The sequence below is a fragment of the Danio rerio genome, chromosome 15 (genome assembly GCF_049306965.1).
Source record: "Danio rerio strain Tuebingen ecotype United States chromosome 15, GRCz12tu, whole genome shotgun sequence".
Lineage (NCBI taxonomy): Eukaryota > Metazoa > Chordata > Actinopteri > Cypriniformes > Danionidae > Danio > Danio rerio.
This window is the reverse complement of record NC_133190.1, coordinates 14,341,800-14,363,961: the sequence shown is the minus strand read 5'-3', so window position 1 is coordinate 14,363,961 and position 22,162 is coordinate 14,341,800. Positions and strand designations below refer to the sequence as shown.

Here is a 22,162-nt window from a genome sequence, read left to right as displayed (position 1 = left end):
ACTGGTCCAATAAAAAAATAATAAAATATACACACACACACACACACGCACACACACACACACACACACACACACACACACACACACACACACACACATATATATATATATATATATATATATATATATATATATATATATATATATATATATATATATATATATATATATATAAATATATCTCCAAGCATTAACTTTGATTCTACACACAAGGATATAGTAAATCACCAGTGTTATAAAATATTTATTAAGTCTGACGCCAATGTCCTTTGTTAACATTACAGCTCAGAATTTTTTTTTAATTTTTTTTTATGTGAGCTTATTTTAGGATCATTGTTTACATGTGGAGAAGTGAGGTAGAGGTCCAGGTTGTGGATAAACTCGTTGGACAGGTAAAGATGACACTCAAAGAGGGAGGATCAGAGGGCAGTCCTTAAAAAATGTCTTAATAAGAAGTTCTAAAATAGACAGGAAGGTCTCATTATTCCTTTGGGATTGTGGAAACAGGTCCAAATCCCACCCACCCAAATCCACAGACACTTTGGATTTAAGCATAGTCCTCCTGCATCAAATGGAAGACAATGACACGGTAAGAGTTATTCTGCAGAGTAAATGCTAATATTTTTCATTAGATCTTTGTTTTATTTATTTTTAACTCATGTTGGAGAGATGTTAAGTTCTATATGGTTTATTATTAGATGTCTTCTTACAAATGACCTCGTTTAGGTCTTGCTCATGTAGTGGTAATGAGCATTTAAAGGTTACCCAAGTTGGTTTCACAACAAATTTAGGATATGCTTTTTAAAAACAATAGAAATCATATTGAAATGACGACTTCTAATATTAATTTATCTGTTGATTTAATTAAGTAAATTCAAAACACTTTTAGTTCTGTGGATTGGATTTTGGTTTTATTTTGTAACATTTATTCCAGATTTAAAATAAAATGTTTGCATTAAAAGGTGAAACATTTTCAATCCTTTATTTTCCATTTCAGACAACACAATGTTTAACTTTAAAAGGGTTTAAATAGGCAACATTTTTGTGGAAAAACCCTGATTTTCAATAATAATAATAATAAATAATAATAATAATAATTACAGTGGGTAGCACAAATGCATCAAAGCAGGTAGGTTGCTGGTTCGAGCACAGACGGGGTCAGTTGGCATTTCTGTGTGGAGTTTGCATCTTTTCCCTGTGTTAACGTGGGTTGGTGCTCAGGTTTCCCCACCTCAAGTCCAAAAACATGTGGTACAGGTGAATTGAATAAGCTAAATTGGCTGTAGTGTATGAGTGTGAATAGTGTGAAGGGATGTTTCCCAGTGATGGGTTGCAGCTGGAAGAGCATTCACTGCAGTAAACATATGCTGGATAAGTCAGCGGTTAATTCGACTGTGGCGACCCCAGATAAATAGAGGGACTAAGTCAAAAAGAAAATAAATGAATGAATAATTATAACAATAATAAAAAATAACATGTTTTATATGTGTATGTGTGTATTTATCTTTAAAATTGCTTTATAATAACATTGATTTTGATAGCATTACTACTCACTACATCAAATTAGTTAGAATGCACAAATTTACAGTACGTAAAATACATTTATTAATCTTAGTTCATGTTGATTCCAGCATATTAATACATTATTAAATGTTAATTTGTATCTTGATTGATTTTATTTGTTAATATAATAATGACATTTCCGGAGAACAACATTAAGTGCCATGAACAACAGATGGCAACAAATGTACTGTTTAATTTTAATATTAGTGGATGGATTAACTTAATGCGATGAATTGTTTATTTATTTTTTTCATTGCCACAGCTAGTCTACTTCTAATTGTTTGCATAATTACTGGTCTTGCGGTTTAAGATGGGAATGAATACAAGAGAAACAAACCAGTTTGTCAACACTGAACTGAAAGCATTCTATGCTTCAGCTTTGACATCAAACACTGAATCACAAATGGGTAAAACAAATGGGTAAAAAGTTAAAGTGTTGATCCTGACATTAGATCATACTTCTCTTCCCTACTAAGGAAAAAGAAAAACTTCAGTTAATTCTGAGAATTAATTTTAAGGGATTGTGTGTAAATTGAGGTAGTTCATAATCCTCACTCCCATTATCAAATGTCAAACAGAAACCAAACGTAATCTGAAACTTGTCCTGAGGTCAGTATTGTTTTTACCTTATTGTAAGACCATGATGTGTTCTTCTACTTCATTTTACTTGTTAAGGAGATTAAATGCGCACTCAGCAAAGCATTACAGAAACTTTACTGTACCTGAAAGACAAAAAAATTTCTCTGTACTGACATAAGTGGCATGATGACTTAGCAAAGTCTCCTCACAGCAAGAAGATTGCTGGTTCGAGTGCTGGCTGGACCAGGAGGTCTTTCTGTGTGGACTTTGCATGCTCTGTGTGTGGGTTTCCTAAACAGTCAAAAGACATGCAATAAACAGAAGGTGAAATGGATAACTAAAATTGGAGGTAACGTGTGAATGGGAGAGTGTTTCCCGGCACTGAGGGTTGTGGCAGGAAGGGTATCCACTGTGTAAAATGTGCAAAAGTAATCGTCAGTTTATTCCGCTTGGGTGAACCCTGATAAAGAAGAGAATAAGTCGAAGGAAAGTGAATGTGATGTACTGACATTTTTTAGAACCACTAAAAAAGACATCTCATACATCGCCAAAACAAGTCTAAACCTGAGCTGTCAAGGAAAATCTAATAAACACCAAACTCTAGTTCAAAAAGGTGTAAAAGTATTCCTAAATTATCAGTTTTATTGATTTTGCCACCATTTTTGCTATTTATTTTTGCATTATGGAATCTTGATCTTTCCTTCAACACCTTTAAATATCAAAGAGTTTGATGAAGTGACTTTTATTGAAAATTAATTAATTGAAGTGATATATCGTCTTGTGTTTGTTTAAATTACAGTAAGAAATCCTAGTAATAAACATTTTTACCACAATATGTGGTCTCAAACTACAAAAAAGCCAGTATAAGTCACTTTGTTACACTAAATAAATATGAAAACTGCTAATTAAGTGATATTTTTACAGTGGCATCAAATAAAGATGAATGAATGACTATACATCTGATTGGTCTATTTTTGGAATACTCTTAGAAGTCTATTAGATGTTATTGACTAACGAACCGTACAATAAAAATACGATAGAAACTGTAAAATAAATGTTTACATTTTACAGTAAACTACCGTATTCATTCATTAATAGCATTATACACCAATGTTTTGAAGTTCTACCACTGCACGTCATACCTTTGGTGCACAGACAAAAACACACTTATAAGCGAGGATTTTACTGTAGCATTTTTACATTTTTTATTTTACCATTGAGCTTATGGTCATTTTTTATCATGTGTTTAAGCACATTCGAAAACAAATTCGAAAACGCCCATTTTAAAACACTTATCTAAACGCCACCTGAATCAGTAAGCTAAACTCAATAGGAAGTGGCACTGTGGGTCATTGAGAGTGGAAGTTAAACGGTGTTGACTCATGTAACACTACATGAATACAGCTTGAATTAAAGCCAAGAATACATTCCTTGGCTCTCAAATATTGGCCGATTTTGTCGAATGAGTTTATTATTATTTGGTCAAGCAGAGCAAACAATTACACTCCTACACACGCTAGACTGAAGAGGCATATCTTCTGAAGGAGACACAGAAAGAAGCTATTGAAATGGAAATTAGGAGAGGATTACAAAAGTCAATACAACCCTGTACCATATTAGAAAGCATCTGGCTCAACTGTGTAGTTTCCAAAGGTGTACTCCAATGTAATCTAGAATTGAATAAATAATGGATGAAATAGGGCTGGATGGTTATGTTTACCTTACAGCGAGAAAGTCGCTGGTTCGAGCTTTAGCTGGGTCAGTTGATGTTTTCTGTGCAGTTTGCATGCTCTCCCAGTGTTTAAGTGGGTTTCCTCAGGGTGCTCCGGTTTTCCCTACAAGTCCAAAGACATGCAGTATAGGTGAATTAGGTAAGCTAAAAATATCTGTATTGTTTGTGTGTGAATTAGTGTTTATGAATGTTTCCCGGTGATGGGTTGAAGCTGGAAGGGCATCTGCTGCGTAAAACAAAAACTGGATAAGTTGGCGGTTCATTCCGTTGTGGCGACCCCAGATTTATAAGGGGATTACGCCGAAAAGAAAATGAATGGATAAAATAGTGAAGATGATTAGTATTGCAAACCAACCCCAGAAAGGTGATTAGGGCGACAATGCCGATCAGATACATGAATATCAATAATGAAGTGCTTTAAAAACTTAAAGCTTAAAGTTACATGAGACATCTACTGTATAAAACAAATACAAAGAAAAAATGACAGCATCATAAAAAAACATTTCATTCATACGAATCAGTGAAAATGACTAAGAAACACAAGCAGTAGTCTTGTAGCCCATGATTGTGATATTGCTGTCTAGTGCTGACACTTAGACTGAACATGTAATATGTTTTAGAAATATCAGTTTTCAAAATGGCCAAAACACATAAACAGTTTAGACATGAAACTCCAGGGGTGTCTGCCCACCTATTACAAGTGTTGGCAAAAAAAAAAAAAAAAAAAAAAAAAAAAACTGGGATTAAAACAACTGTTCAAACTATCTGTGATCAGCTGAACCTCTAGAATGGGTTTAAAAATGCAATAGCTGTTTAAAACAGTGCATATTTTTGATAAAGGAATGATTGTAAAATCATTATGTAATTTATAACTGCTGGAATCACCATTATATAAATTCTACCTGACAAAAGTCTTATCACCTATCCAGGTTTTAGGAACAACCTTAAGGCAAAGACCTCTAGATTATGCTTGTTTTACTCAAATAAAACATGACCATGTCTTGATTTTTAATTATATAATTAGGACAGTAAGGTTCTTAGACAAAAGTCACTAAACAGAAATAATGTATATTATAGAATATTAAGTCCTGGTGCAGTGAAAAAGAATTAATATTGTGTATGACTCCCATGAGCTTGGAGGACTGCATCTATACATCTCTGCAAAGACTCAAATAACAAATTATTAAAGTAATCTGGAATGGCAAAGAAAGCGTTCTTGCAGGACTCCCAGAGTTCATCAAGATTCTTTGGATTCATTTTCAATGCCTCCTTCATCTTACCCCAGACATTCTTAATAATGTTTATGTCTGATGACTAGGCTGGCCAATTCTGGAGCACCTTGACCTTCTGTGCTTTCAGGAACTTTGATGTGTAAAATGAGGAGGACTATCCTGCAGAAGAATTTGCCCTCTCCTGTGGTTTGTAATGGGCATCACAAATGTCTTGATACCTCAGGCTGTTGATGTTGCCATCCACTCTGCAGATCTCTCACACACCCCCATACTGAATGTAACCCCAAACCATGATTTTTCATTCACCAAACTTGACTAATTTATGTGAGAATCCTGGGCTCATGCAGGTTCCAATAGGTTTTCTGCAGTTTTTGTGATGATTGGGATGCAGTTCAACAGATGATTCATCGGAAAAATGCCACTTTACCCAATGATCCAGTAGAAGTCAAGTTATTATTTGTTTAACAATTAACAATTTAATGTTAACAGCATTTGCGTGTGGCTCATCTTTGCAGAAAGGCTTGAATAAACAAATACATGATCAAACAATAACAGTTGGGAATGTTCCTGGTTCAGACTTAATGTGTTTTTTGGACTCATAAACTGGATCTCTCTTTCTTCATGTTTGTCTGTCACTGAATTTGCAGTTTATCTGATATGCCACATGTCAGAACAGTGGGCAGGGAGAACCAGCTCATTTGCATTTAAAGGCACAGGCTAAAAACTTCTACAATTTGAGCATTTCATAATAAACGATCTGATGGAGTCTTTTAAAAATAGCACTTTTTGAATGCTCCGAATACTTTTTGCATTTGACTGTTTCTTTTTACACACAGTCATCAACATTTCTACTTCTGTGATATATTTCACAGAAGTCAGCCATAAGAGTGAATGATAATTCCAATACCTTACTCAACTATCCAGGTAAAATAACCACAGTTCTTCATGTAATTATATGCATCCAGAGGATTAAGAAAGACAGTTTGCTGATGGTGTTGTGCTTACAAGGATGCAATTCATTTGATCCTTGAGAACACACTGCCTGGTTACAGATTAGCATTGAGGCATCAACACTTTGTCAAAGGCAATCTGCTTGCTTTTCTTCAACACAAAGTCTTTCCCAAAAGCAAAGAAAACCCTGGTCGCATCTGTTCAGTATTATCATGGGTGGTAATGGATTGGACAGTTTGAACCGATACGATCAAAGGGGTGAAAATGAGCAAGACAGGGAAATGAAGCAAGTGCACATCATGACCCAAGCAGCATGGTTTATTACACAAGATGTTTTTGGAGAAGCATCAATCAAAGTACAGGCTGTCGATAAAGATATTATGTTGATGGAGTGAGTTTACTGCAAGCACACATCTTGACATGTTCTAACAACACCTTTTTTAACCAGATGTCATGACAATGGAGTTTTGACTGCTTATGGCAGCATTGTCTGAATGCCAAACGAACAAGATTTCCCTAAGTTTTAATGACAAATAAATGTAATGACATATTCTGTCTGATTATATACCATTGATATATTTTTTACCAGGGAAGATTAAAATGAACCCACAATTACAGTTAATGCCTACGGGAGTGCATATTTTAAAAACATATTTCTTAAGTTACATATTTTCTAAGGCACAAAATAATATTAATAACAAATTTAAACGAGATACAGTGTTTGAAAAAAAAAAAAAAAAACACTGATTAAGGAGAACACTGTTAAACTAGTTTAGAAGTTTTAAGGAAATTACTACCGGGTGTGAGATTAACCCTAATCTCAAGGCGGTTATTTTGACCGCTTTTAAATTTAGTAATTTAATAACATTGTCAAAATATTACCCACATATCTGTAATACCTATGACTTTGCCTATGTGTGTATATTATTATTTTATTAAGATGACAAAACACAAAAGAGTTCTAAGTACTTCTACTTTGAATTAACATAGGGGTCAAAACGACTGCATGCATTTCAGTATCTGCTACTTACCTTTTTAATTTTCCTTTACTGCACACATTATAATATAAATATATATATATATATATATATATATATATATATATATATATATATATATATATATATATATATATATATATATACATGTGTGTGTGTGTGTGTGTGTGTGTGTGTGTGTGTGTGTGTGTGTGTGTGTGTGTGTGTGTGTGTGTGTGTGTGTGTGTGTGTGTGTGTGTGTGTGTGTGTGTTTTTCTTTTCTTAGAATGGCTTAACTTGAAGTGCTGTAAAAAAATAAATAATGACATGTTGGCAACAACGTACAACAGTGGATCTACCTAAGAATTTTCTAATATAGAAGTTTCCTTATAACGAATAATTTTGTTGTTTGTTTTGATTTAATTAGTGTTGCAGTATTATAAACTTTAACACAGAACTTACAAATGACACCTTATAAATACTTTCCAACAACTGATATTCAAACAGTTTTCATTTATTTCATTCTTTTTTTGCTGAATATTATTGATAACAATTAGAATATTGTATTATCATGTATACAACATACAGTAAACATAAATATTTCCTCCAGTAAATATTATAACAAATAAATAACAAGTCCAGATGAGAATAATAGCTACTAGCTGAGAATGTGTATATGATACTATATACTATACTACGCCTGTCTTATCTGCCTCAGAGCTAACTTACTTGAACTGTCTGCATCACTGCTCTTATCAAATGTCCAATCTGCATCATTCTCATGGTCACTAAAACCCATCTCATTTTTACTTTTATTTGCAGGAAGAGCCAGTTCTGTCCTTTTCTTCTTTCACTTACCATAGAACATGTTGTTGCTTGCTATCACACTGTTCCCTGTATTCATATTTAAGTAGTATTGCCATTAAAACTAGATTATATCCATAATGCAATTGACATTAATATACAACTAATTATATTATTATACAGCATTATATTACTAGCATTCATGTTGTTGTTGTTACAACGTAAAAGATCATTGCTGACCTTGCTAGGTAGCTATCCATTGCAATATTGCAAGTTCCACTATTACACAGTGTTGGTTTAATCATTTAATCAATTTATCAAAAACTATTTTGATAAAAAAATTGAGTTATGAACATGTCATCTTAACTTACTGGAGGTGATGTTTCAGATTTTTTGTGGATCTGACATAACTGGATAGTTTTTTTTTATTTATTTTTTATTGACTACTCACTATAAACTCCAGTCTGTCAGAAATTACGCTACAAAAAACACAGCATGTCATGTAACAAAAGCACATCATTGGCTACACCAAAGAGGTCTTCTCTTTCCAAAAAAAAAAAAAAATCAATATAGGTCTTAAAGAAACAGTGTCAGGGAAATAAACATAAATATCATGTGGCAACACCATGCGGTAGAGGGATTTGTGTGCCTCTGTTGCCTAGTAACTTCCTGCTAAAATTAACATAATTTCTTATAGCAAAAACATAACTTTACTTTAAAAACAACATTTTTTGCAGTGAAAAAAAAAAAACTCTCTCCCACTTTTGAAATGAAAGTGAAATGGCTAAAATTAAACATTTGCAGTCTAGAAGTGCACATTTATATGCATTACCAAAAGAAAATCTATTTTTAGGGTAGTGACTCTCAATTTTCTCAAATCTCAACAGAAGCTTTGAATGTAAATATGACATGACAATATGTCTTATATGAGAACTTTCAGAATCACTACATTTTAATATATAACTCTGGTACAGTAGTTCTCCTGTTAACCCCAATTTAAAGTCCTACATTCATCAGTCAAACAGCCAAATATAACCATGCAGGATAATAAGCCTTACAATACTGCAAAAATTGGTTCCTTGAAGCTAAAAACTCTAAAATAATGAACTAGCAGGCCAGAGTCCTGATCTAAACCTGAATGAAAACCTCTCACAAAGTTATAATTTGGAAACCGACTAGCAATGTCTATGAGAGATGTTTATAAGAGACTATTGATGTCCTGTTGTCACAAATATGCTGAAGTCATTTAAGACAAAGGATTTTACACATATTTATACACAGCTGAACCTTTAGATATTTACTTGTAAACTTTCTTTGTGCTACAATAATTTCTGTTCTTTAAATTGTATCACTGTGGTCTCAAAATAGACAGATGGGTTTACTTCTTTTAACACTGTTTTACCAGCACAGTAAAGCATAAACTAAAATGTCTTAAACATTGTAAAATTTCTAAATTTTGGACAACAAAGACTGCATTATTTGAAAAAAAAACTCAAATTGTTTTCTAATGGTGATATCCACTGTATGTTAAAGTAGGCAAATAAAAGACAACCAATCACATCTTCAAATGAAGTGATTTTTAAAATATGCTGCTCAAGGTTACGGGAAGAACATTTCAGACAAGAAATACAGGCATACTGACGTACTTGTTATGGCATTTGAAAAGAATGCAGAAAACAAAGAATCTTGATGTGGAAGAATAGTTGAGACATTTTAATTGTTCTGGACTAGAAACTACTTCTACTAAAAGACCTGGCATCTGTTGTGTGATGAACTGATAAAGCTTTAATCACGATCTTGCCAAATAACAATGACCACAACAGTGCTGAGTTTGAAGATAATTATGAAAGTGTTTTCTTTCATTTTCTCTTATGCAGAAGGACCCTCCTCCCCCATACTACTCTGTGGCAATGGAACCACAGGCCCCTCCTATGACATACGAGGAGGTGATTTTTCAGGACAAATATGGTGTCACACAGAATACTGTGCCATACTACATTCCTAAAGAACCACCACAAGTACACGTAGCAGCCGTCATCGTCACACAAGGCGTTGTCAGTAAGTATTGGATCATTTAAGTCATTCTATTTGGTATTAACAATACATAACATGCAGGAGAAAAAGTCTTCTGAATAATACACTGCTGCTAATTATAACTTATACTTCACAAATAGATCTTAATTAAAACAGCAAGGGCAAATACAGCTGCAAAGTTTGCAAAACAGATGCCATCAAAACTGGAAAATAAGATTGAATGTTGGAGACATTGTACTCTGTTGCTTAAAAAGTATATATTTTGTATATGTATATATACACACAGTTGAGGTCAGAATTATTAGGCCCCCTTTGAATTCTTTTTATTTTTTAAATATTTCCTAAATTATGTTTAACAGAGCAAGGAAATTTTCACAGTAGGTCTGATAATATTTTTTTCTTCTGGAGAATTATAAGGGCAAAATTATTAGTCCATTTAAGCTATATATTTTTTTCAATATTCTACAGAACAAACCATCATTATACAATAACTTGTCGAATTACCCTAACCTGCTTAGTTAACCTAATAAACCTAATTAAGTCCTCAATGTCACTTTAAGCTGTATAGAAGTGTCTTGAAAAATATCTAGTAAAATGTAATATTCTGTTTCATACAAAAGATAAAAAAAATCAGTTATTAGAAATGAGGTACATAAACTATTATGTTTAGAAATGTGTTGAAAAAAAATCTTCTCTCTGTTAAGCAGAAATTGGGTAAAAAATTTAACGGGGGTTAATAATTCAGAAAGGCTAATATTTCTGACTTCAACTGTATATGAGCAATATCACACTTGTAGCATTGTGATATGGCTGTATATCAGCACTTATGGGAGGCGTGCATTGCCCTAGTGTCTCACCAGTGAGGATATACAGCCATGTTGCACTGCTATGAGTGTGGCATTGCATTTATACAACATTTTGACGGCATAATCATGTAATTAAAAAAGAAAATCAAACAGCCCTTTCGTATGAGGAACTACTTTCTTCTGCCATTCCTTCACATCTGCATCTCACGTCAGAACAGCAGAAACCATTGCTATTTTTACAAACTTCACTTTAGAGATAGGATTTTAATTATTCCATACTATTTGAATTATTCAATACATGCCAAACGTCAACCGTCTTTGCTCTGCTCAATTACAGGTTAATGGCCACTGATGCGCTGAATCTCTGAAATGATAAATATTTCATAAGAGCAGTATCCTTATAAATAAACTGCATTAAACTTGCAATCTAAACAATTGCTTTCTCACCTAAAAAAGCCTCAAAAGTACATTATGTTTTCCAACAGCTCCAATATTTGTCTAACTGTAGTGAGTTAGTTTAGCTTGCTGCTTGGCACTCTATGTGGGTGAAGTAATACACAAGGGCGAAGAGGCTGTAGGAGTGCTGTTATTGCAGAATATTGCATGACCATCAGCCAATCAGATTTAAGAACCAGAGTAAACTGTTGTGTAAATACATACATAAATATCTCATTTAGAATTATAATATTAAATTAATTCATAAAAACAAAAATGTTTACATTGTGACATGGTTCTTTGTGAAAATATTTCCTTTTTGTCACATGAGAATAAAATGTCTTGAAAAAGAAATAATACTCAATTAATTAAGATCAACTGATTTAATTCAACAACTTCATTTTTGGCCACATTTTATTATTTTTATTCACTCATTTAGTGGCTCCTTTGTTCTTAATCTTAATAATTTCTTTGTTATAATTTGGATTGAATTCAAAACTTCCTTTTTAGTTTGAATTATTATACAGCGACACTCTCATTATGAGTTCAAATGAACAAAAATCTGTGAATACGCAGTCTTTTAATAATGTTTTGTGGGATATACATTAATAATTCAACAGGTTTACTGACTTGTTCTTGTTTCATCAGCTCCTAGAAGGCAGCAGTCTTGTGGACGGACTGCTAAATGTTGGGGTGGATTGGTAGGTGTCCTGCTGGTGTTGGGTCTCATTGCAGTGGCCATCTGGCTTGGAGGTAAGGCACTGGAACTGTGATGATCTGCAGTGTTGGAAAAAAAATCATTAAAAACAACCATGAGTATTGAATTACTTTTAAAGTAATATTTCCCAACACTGATGACCTGTCATGACATGATATACCGGTAATGTTTGCATTGTGTCTAAACCTCTGTTTTTTTCCATTATATTTTCTAAAGTGCATTATGGATCCCAGCCTAATTCAGAACACGGCAACAATGACAACAATGACAACAATTGCATGGAAGATGATTGCAGTAGTGAAGAGAGCCACTTTGAAGGTGCACATGATGGCATAAAGGTTCCTCCCACCTACTCCAGCTCCTCCTTGCTGTGTGACGGCGTTCAACACTACCAACATGGCATCGATGAGATGGATTGTGGTAAGACAATCATTTATTCATTAATTCCCTTAGTCTCTATTTCAGAGTTTGCTACAGCAGAATGGACTATCAACTATTCCAACATATGTTTAAAGCAACGGATGTCCTTCTTGCATGTACAGTAGTATTGGTTCACTGCTTCTCAAATCTGATCTCAGTTTACTGTTCTAATAACTGAATAACTCCCGTTCACTTAAAAGATGCATTTTAAAACAACGATGCATTTGCAATCGCGATCACTAATACAGAATTAAAACCCATTATTGGGCAAAAATGTGTAAAATTAATAATTTTAAGTATCTGTATTTAATGCTTTCACTGTGCTGCTGTCATGTCCACTTGTTGTTTTTGTCACGGGAGCGAAGACTGCCAGGAGGAGAATCGGTTTGATCTGGCCAATGGCATCAAGATTTCAGATTCTGAGGTGCCGTACGGGTCAAACAACTGGCAATGTGGTTTATATATTAAATACATTAACAAAGACAAAAACGAAGAACATTTTTGCAATAATTTTAGTTAGTTTCAGATAGTTTTGTATGTACACAATAAAGTTTCAGTTAGTTCTATTTTTTTGTTACTTATTATATACATTTATATACATATATATATATATATATATATATATATATATATATATATATATATATATATATATATATCTTTATTTGTATTTCGGTAAACGAAAATGATTAAAAATTTATTTTTTGGTTCATTTTCATTAATTATAATAACCTTGATTCCATTACAATTTATTGGTTAACCACAAAATTTCCAATATGACTATTAGATATCATTACGAACACTTTTAAACTGTGATGGTTTATATTGTTTGTGTGTTTCAGGATGGATCAGTTCAACATTTTGTTAGTTTTAGTCATGAAAAAAGTAACTAGACAACAATTTGGTTTCACAACTATGAATCTGTTTTATGGACAACAGAGAAGTGGACACAATACAAAGAGATTATTGGCTGAAGGTTTAATGATGTTTTGACTTTAATTTGAAACCACAATACTGTCATGTCTTGTTAGGAAAACATGGTTTAATGAGAAACTGTGCTGCTCAGCAATACATATTTACAGTAAACAGGCCTCTATTTATTTGATTATGAGAAATGTTCTTTAAAACTGCACTAGTTTGTGGAAACTCTGCAACGCTTACATTTAGAAATGAGGAAAGACAATAGGGATAGAAAAAGGGGGTATCCAAAGTTCTCAGATGACCACTTATTAAGTTTTAACCCTATTTAGACACATCAAAACCAGTGAATTCAGCCAAAATGCCTAGGAAAATGTGCAGGAGATGAATAAAGATAAGTAATAAATGTAATTATTAACACTAAATATATCTACACTTATACAAATACTGTATACTTTTTAAAAGGATTCTAAGTTTAAAATAACAGACTCCTTACAACTATTATGAAAGAAAATATTATATTCATGTTAGATGCAGTTTTTGTTCTCAACAGAGCTTAAATATAGACTTGAGTAACCTTACTGGCCACTTTATTAGGTACACTCATTCAAATGATTTTATATAGTTGAAGTCAGAATTGGTAGTAAGCGCAGTAGGTAGTGCTGTCGCATCACAGCAAGAAGGTCACTGGTTCAAGCCTCGGCTGAGTTGGTTGGCGTTTCTGTGTGGAGTTGGAGTGCATGTTCTTCCAGCACTTGCGTGGGTTTCCTCCGGGTGCTCCGGTTTCCCCCACAGTTCAAAGACATGTGGTACAGGTTAAATGGGTAGGCTAAATTGTCCGTGGTGCATGAGTGTGAGTGAGTGCTGGATGAGTTGGCGGTTCATTCCGCTATATATATATTTAGGGTTTTTTATTATATAAATATATCTTTATTATATATAGGACAGTGGAGTTAAGACAATAATACACAGGAAGCAGAAAAAGGGGAAGAACCAGCAAAAGACCTTGAGCCGGGAATCGAACTTGGGTCGCCATGAGCATTTCAGTGCTATATGTTACCTCTATTAACCACTAGGTTATTAACACTGACTAATTATTAAACAAATTATCTAATCAGTCAATCACATGGCAGCAGCTTAATACATGTAGATGTGGTGAAGGGGATCTACTGTAGTTCAAACCAAGCATCAGAATGGGAAAGAAATGTGATTTAAGTGACTAAACGACATAATGAGTTAAATGACATTAATGTCTTAATGATAGAAGATCTGGTCTAAATACTTCAAAAACTGATCTACTGGGATTTTAATACACAACTAAATGGGTTTTATGGAAAATATTTAGAGAAACAGAAAATATACAGCAAATGTAATAATAAGGTTTTTAGTATATAAATAAGACTGGTTGTTTTCACAAACAACAAGTTTTAATACTTTCAGTATTTCAAGTATATTGCTCTTGCCTAATTACTGTAGGTTCAAATAATTACTGTAAAATGACACAAATGCGACCCTGGACTCTAAAACACACGACCCACTTTAAATGTTTTCACACGATTGAGAGGGTGTTAACAGTGGTTATCAGCTGATATGGGCCTTTTTTATGGGCTGTTATCATCCATACACATGGTTAATCAGCTACACTAATAAAGAAGACACCAGATCCAAGTTTATTTTTTTACATTACTGTGACAGTTGTGGGTTGGTGTAGAGGTAGAAGTTAATGAAATACAATTATTGGGAAATTTAATAAGTAATATAAATAATTCTCATTAACTTCCGGCCACAGGCGTATGGGTTTTAGCTGATTAACCATGCGTATGGATTATAACAGTCTAGCCTACCAGTAAGCGCAAAAGGCCTTTACTGGCCCATATCTATTAGCTGATAACATTCAAATCGGCTGTCACAAGTTTTTTGTTTTTTTATATATATTAAGATTAACACATATACTAATATGTATATAAGACTTCCATTGATGTAGGGTTTGTTAGTACAGGACAATATTCAGCTTAGATGCAACAACATTTGAACATCTAGAATCTAAAAAAAAATTAAATACTAAGAAAATTTCCTTTAAAGTTGTCCAGATTAATTACAAATCAGAAACAGACTTTTGATTTATTTACAAATGATATATTTTTATAATATTGGTATGTTTATGATCATAGAACATAATTTTTAATATTTTAACGTTTGTTTGCTTTGGGTATAAATCTATCATTTTGATCTATATGCATTTTTGTCTATTTCTAAATGGTTTTGTCTTTCAAGGTCACAAATACTTATTATGGATGGACATGCAATTTTAACATTTCCTTCTGTTGTTTTCAGTGAGATTCGGTGCAGGAGGAGAGTTGCAGCTCAAAACTGCTCATAATGGTCAGTTCCTTCCGGTGTGTTATGAGGGATGGAATATCAGTTACGCTGACCAGATCTGTGAACAGCTAGGCTTTAGACGGTAAACATATTTACCCAACACACTAACAAAAATTATTCCTAGAAGTCAATTACCCGCTCTTCTACCATTATTTACTTGCCCTTATGTAATCTCAAACCCATATGACATTCATTAGAACACAAAATAAAGGGCTTTGAAGAACATTCACACAGGCCTTGATTAGCATTGACATGGGGAGCAAAACTTCCATAAAGCAACATATCATTCTAGATTACTTGTATATCTGTTATTATGATTTATTCAGAATGTGACATGTTTTATTAATGTTATGAAATTACAAAAGTGTGCATTTGTGGGTGAAATGTCCACTGTTCTGCACTCAAATACTGACTTTTGTCACTTGTTAAAACTAATTATTTGAAAATGAGTTGAATCAACACAATTCTTAAGTTGTTTGGGAACAATTTAATTATTTTATCCTTAATTCAAAAGGCTAGATGAATAGCCAGTGTGGGTGTAGATGTGGATAATTTTCGTTAAAACTAAAACGTATAAGTGTAAATGGGGCATAAGATATGCCAATGCTTGAGCCTATAAGTGGACAAAGCATGAACTGTTTACGGTATAATTACGGTTACCTGTACTATGGTAATTAACCTAATTAAGCCTTAAAAATAGACTTTAAGCTAAATACTGGTGTCTTAAAAAAAGCAAATAGTAAAATATTATTTACTGCCATCATTCAAATTAAAAATTAATCAGTAATTAGAAATTATTAAAAATAAAAAATATGTTTTGAAATGAGTTGAAAAAAATATATTTCCATTACACAGGAATAGGGGGAAAAATAAACAGGGGGCTAGTAATTCAAGTGGGCTAATAATTCTGACTTCAACTGTAACTTAAGTTGATTTTTTTCCACAGGTCTTATGAATCAAGTGCACTGAATAGCAAGAGCTCCGAAGCCCTTATTTTAGAACCAACATCAGGCTTACTTATACAGGGACTGGCCAATGTCAGGTAAGAGAAGATTGTAGAAAGAGTGTTAAATATTTTGCTTTGTCTGTGGCTTCATCAACCGTACATAATATCTTTCATTTGTTCAGCTCGGGTTGTTTGGACGACAAATCGGTCTCACTTCAGTGCTCCGGTAAGAATTAAACTTCACTCACTAATTACTGTGATGCATTGTTGAATGAGGCATCACAGTAAACATGCCATTCTTATTTCCTCCATTTGTAAGTTAGTGAGGGACATATTGTGTGGATAAGTGAAATAATGACCTGTTTTTTTTTTTTTTCTTTGTTTACTCTTCCAGCTTTATTTAGTGCATAACGTAGTTATTGTTAGAATATATGGTTCAAATACTGTAACTGTAGTCTTGAGTTTTCTCCCAGGAATGTGCACATCAAATATATTTCATTCAAAAAATTACTTCTTTGTTTTGTCATAGTTTCACGTCCCACTTTATATAGTTACCTCAATTACATTGTACTTACATTTAAGTTAATCATTTGGTACAAGGCACTTATTATGTATATGCATCCCAGCAAACATTTATGTGTTTAATAGACATCTAATAGACATCAAACATAGACAGCTCGGGTAAAACAAAGCTAAACTTGGGCTGGTAATGAAAATTTAAAAGATGTCTAATAGCCCAAAACTAAACCAGCTGTCAAATAGTCATTCTTTTCTGTTTATTTGACGACTAGTATAGTTTTGGCCTATTATTAGATGTCTTTTAGATTTTCATTGACAGCGCAAGTTTAGCTTTGTTTTAGCCGAGACAACTATGTTTAGACATCTATTAGACATCTGTTAGATTTTAAAAATAAAATGCTTGCTGGCATGTTACCTATATTTAAAAATTATCTGCATGTAATTTCATCTTTAATTACATTGACCCATCCTTTACACCATAACTCCCTCTTAAACCTAGCACTAAAAGCTTACATCCCTCTCTGCAAATCACCCTCCAAAGGTGACATGCTTCCTGATTGCATAAACACACACTAGAAAACATTATACATAACATTCATCAGGCTTTATAGTAGAGTTGCTAATTACAATAAAGAACTTAAAAATAGTCCTTGACATTTGCCTGTCATTGTCTGTCTGAACCACATCTTTGAATATACAGATGACATCATCCTTTGTACATGAACAGGGTGAGTAGAGGTATGCAATTACGTATTTTGACTGGAAGGTAGGACATGTTCATAATATGACTGAATATTTTGATTAGACAAACTTTTCTTGGCCCTACACTTTCCACAAAATATACACATCAAATATATTTTGACCTTTTTAATTTTATTTTGAGAATAAATAATTTAACATTCAGAATGTAAAGAGATTTTCGACCAGCACAAAAAAAAAAACAAACAAAAAAAAAGGTTTCTGAAGATAATCTGATTTAGTATAGTTAAGTGGGACCCATTATTTTTTCATCTTAACACCACAATAAAACCAATTCATTTTAAAAATTTTCTTTCAGATTGTGGCAAACAGCAAAGTTCCTCCAGGATCATAGGGGGCACTACTTCTGAACTTGGCCAGTACCCTTGGCAGGTCAGCCTGCATTACAACAAAGCCCATGTTTGTGGTGGAACACTCATCTCTCCAGACTTCATCGTGTCAGCTGCCCATTGCTTCCAAGGGTTGGTTCACACTTTATTTTAATCTAGACATTGAGGGAACATAGCTTGAATACGCTGAAACAGTTTCTAACCTGCTCAGAACAGACAACTTCTGTTTAAAATGGTGAAAATACCATAGCTAGGGCAAATACCATTGCATTTTATAGTTTATATATACCCACACAGGCTCATTCTGAAAATGCAGCTCTATATACATTTCTGGAGATTGCAAATTATGTAGCCAGAAGTATGTATGACTGCATTTTGTCTTTAAGCAATACAGGGTGGTATGACGATATGACCAGGGATGGATGCAAGACAATTGGTGCTTTGGAAACAATTGGTGCTTTGTCTGTTGGTAGGGTTTTTTAAAAAGGAGTTGGGTGGAGTTGATCGGTCAGTCAGTCAGTAAGTCATTCAGTCAGCAGCAGCCTCTGGTGGATTTACGTGAGAACAGGAGGCACGAACGGCACTCGCAAGAGAAATTTAAGATATCAAAAAGCATACAGAGTGGCCTCTCGTGGATTTGTGAAAACAAAAACTGCAAAAAAAATTAATTAATTTAAATTAAAAAAACGTACCTCCTGGGATGTATTTGGTTCTTTTAAGGAATGTATATAGGAGTATGTATTCAGAATGAGCCTGAGATGATATATACTGTTAAGACAAACAAACAAACAATGAGTCAAAGTGTAAGGCAACTTGCTGCATAGCTTTTTTTTTTTTTTTTTTTTAAATCTAATCAGCTATGAAGACACGGTCAAGATAATCTTCTACAGTTCAAACTGAACATCAGAATGGGGAAGAAAGATAATAGAAATGACTTTGAATGTCGCATAGTTGTTGGTGCCACCTGAGCTGGTCTGAGTATTTCAGAAACTGCTGATCTACTGGGGTTTTCACGCACAACCATCTCTAGGGTTTGCAAAAAATGGTCTGAAAGGGGGGGAAAATCCAGTGAGTGGGAGTTCTGTGGGCGCAAATGCCTTGTTGATGCCAGAGATCAGAAGAGAATGGCCTGACTGGTTCGAGCTGAAAAAAAGGCAGTAATTCAAAAATTACACCCGAGGTATGCATAAGAGCATCTTTGAACTCACATGTCAAACCTAGAAACAGATGGGATACAGCAACAAAAGATCACACCGGGTGCCCCTGTCAGCTAAGAACAGGAAACTTTTATTAAAAAAAAACGTTGCCTAGCCTCGATTTCTGCTACAACATTCGGATAAACATCATGAAAGTATGGATCCATCCTGCCTTGTATCAACGGTTCAGGTTGGTGGTGGTGTAATGGTGTAGGGGATATTTTCTTGGCACACTTTGGGCCCATTAGTACCAATTGAGCATTGTTTCAACGCAACAGCCTACATGAGTATTGTGGCTGACCATGTTCATCCCTTTATGACCACAGTGTTCACATCTTCTGATGACTACTTTCAGCAGCATAACGCATCATGTCATAAAGTGCAAATAATCCCAGACTTGTTTCTTGATCATGCCAATGAGTTCACTGTACTCAAATGGCCTCCACAGTCACCAGAACTCAATCCAATAGAGCACAGCATCATGTCGATATGGACCAAAATCTCTGAGGAATAATTCCAGTTGTTAAATCTATGCCATCAAGGATTAAGGCAGTTCTGAAGAAAAAATGGGGGTCAAACCCTGTACTGGTAAGGCCACCATATTTATAAACACATTGGACACTTTATTACATTTAATACTGTGCATCTTGCGATAATGGAGTTGGACCCAGTTTTGCCTTCAGTACATATTTGTGCTGTAAAAAATGCTGGATTCCACTCAATCAATTTGTGTTGAGACAACAAGAAGGAAATAACTTATTGTTTTTTTTTTTTAAATAAATTTAAGGTAATTGAACATAAAACATTTTAGTTGTCCCCGCAGCACATTTAAGCTCATTTTAAATTAGTTTAAACAAACAGCAAACACCATTTTTTATTTTTTGTCTAATCATTTGTACCACTCATTTAACAAGATAACTCACAGCCAAATATCATAGATTTTGTTCCACATTGACATGATAGCATTATGCAGCGGTTGCAGATTTGTCTGCTGCGCATTCATGATCCCAATCTAATGTTTCAGGACATCCCAAAAAGTGCTTTTTAAGAGTCAGATTTGAGGCCATTGGGTTTATTGAACTCATTGTCATTCAAGAAACCAGTTTGACATGATCTGAGCTTCGTCATGTAGCATGGCATAACGTAGGAAGTAGCCATGACAACAGTAGTTCACCGTGGCCATGAAGGGTTGGACATGGTCAGAAACAATACACAGGAAGGTTGCTGTGTGTATACTGTGCTCAGTTGATACTAAAGTTCCCAAATAGTGCCATGAAATTCTCCACCACATCATTACAGCACTAACAGCCTTAACTATTGATGACAGACACAATAGATCATTGCTTTATGTTGTTTATTTCTAATTTACTACTATCAAAATATTGAAGGAGAAAATCAGTTCAGGCAGTTCTTCGTAGATGTTAAAACCAAAAATAAATAAATAAATAATAATCTGCCAATCGGCTAAGCAAAATAATTTTGCTTTCAGTTTGAAAAAAAATATTTAATTTTACCCCAATGGCGAATAATGTTGCTTATTTTAGGGGAAAAAATAAAAAACATTTAACAGTGACCTATCATTTCTGAAAACAAAACAATATCTAATAAAAACATCTGTCAGTTTAATAAATGTAATAGTACATTTGTACAGAAAGTAGGGAAAAGCGATTTTGAAACATTTGCAAATCTTTTCAGATTTGTAGGAGTGGTTGGGAGCTGGTATTAAACTGACGATTTCAGCTGCTGAGCTTGTTTTCATCTTATAGTATTCCTAACCTCAAAATTTGCATGATTTGTAGCTGAATGCCGTTGATCTGTTGAACCGTGAATGAATCCCTAATGGTTTTAGCTGATCACAGATAAGTCTTTTGTTGCACTGTAGGCTCATGACTAATTAAATTAAAGTTCAATTGACCTTTAACAAAGCCACGCCCAAAAACCGCCACTCACGAATCGTGGTTTAGCAACTGTAGCTACGCGCAGGGGTTATATCAAGCTTTCGAGCAAGTGCATATGTATTGTGCAAATCTGATACCCGGTATCCTTAAAGTTTGGACGGGATGGTGGAATTGTTTGACTTTTCAAAACCTAAAACCCAAGAGGAGAAATGCCAGCGTGAATCAAGCTGTGTGAGGGGTGCTAAAGGTGCTGAGTTTTGACACATGTCACATTGCACATTTTGACACTGAATTCCTGACACATTCAGTGATAGACAGACGGCAATAACTCACACACCTCTTACCCTAAACAGATCTGAACTGTGTTTCCTACAAAAAACACAAAGCTGGTTATGTTTCACAGCTGTCTTATTCTTTTTTTTTTTTTTTTGCTTGATATTGTGAGTAATGCTCCATTTAAGCCTTCGCCATAACGTTAGTAACTTAGTCATACTAATAGCGAATAGGTGATAATGACATGAGTTATTGATCCTGAACAGCGAATCTGTTGCTAACTTTACTGAACGTCATATTTCCATCTATTTCAAGTTACGAATATTTGAAATTACAAATCAACAGAGCAAAACCGAGATGTGTTCACAAACTGAGCAGCTGCGATCAATATACAGTACTTTACCCCAGCTGTTTTTCAGTCATTTATAAAAAGCACACAAACATACTGACAGTAATAGGTAACTTACTGTACATTTTGGGTCGATGCTAATATTCGGCACAAATCCATCAGTTTCCTTTTCTGGCTGTTCTTTCTATGAATGAACTCTGTCATGCGTGTTTCCTTGTCTGTTAGTAATGCTATATTTCATTGCACAACAATTAATCTATCAGTTTTTTTGCCTAAAAATAGAGAAATCACAGTTTAATTTGTTATTATTAAATTATTTTAAAATTTCACCCTCCTGCTAAGCAA

The 22,162-nt window shown here is 34.0% G+C and overlaps 1 protein-coding gene across 1 annotated transcript in view; it reads left to right on the top strand.

Moving 5' to 3' along the window:
- Positions 1-459: 459 nt before the first annotated feature.
- The window catches only part of tmprss13a (transmembrane serine protease 13a), a 34,184-nt gene continuing 12,481 nt past the window's right edge, over positions 460-22,162 (top strand). The window contains 8 exon segments of the mRNA NM_001159512.1: positions 460-589; positions 9,716-9,896; positions 11,762-11,866; positions 12,048-12,251; positions 15,504-15,630; positions 16,495-16,590; positions 16,677-16,720; positions 18,071-18,233. Of these exon segments, the coding sequence (NP_001152984.1) occupies positions 572-589; positions 9,716-9,896; positions 11,762-11,866; positions 12,048-12,251; positions 15,504-15,630; positions 16,495-16,590; positions 16,677-16,720; positions 18,071-18,233 (938 nt within the window). The 5' untranslated portion in view covers positions 460-571.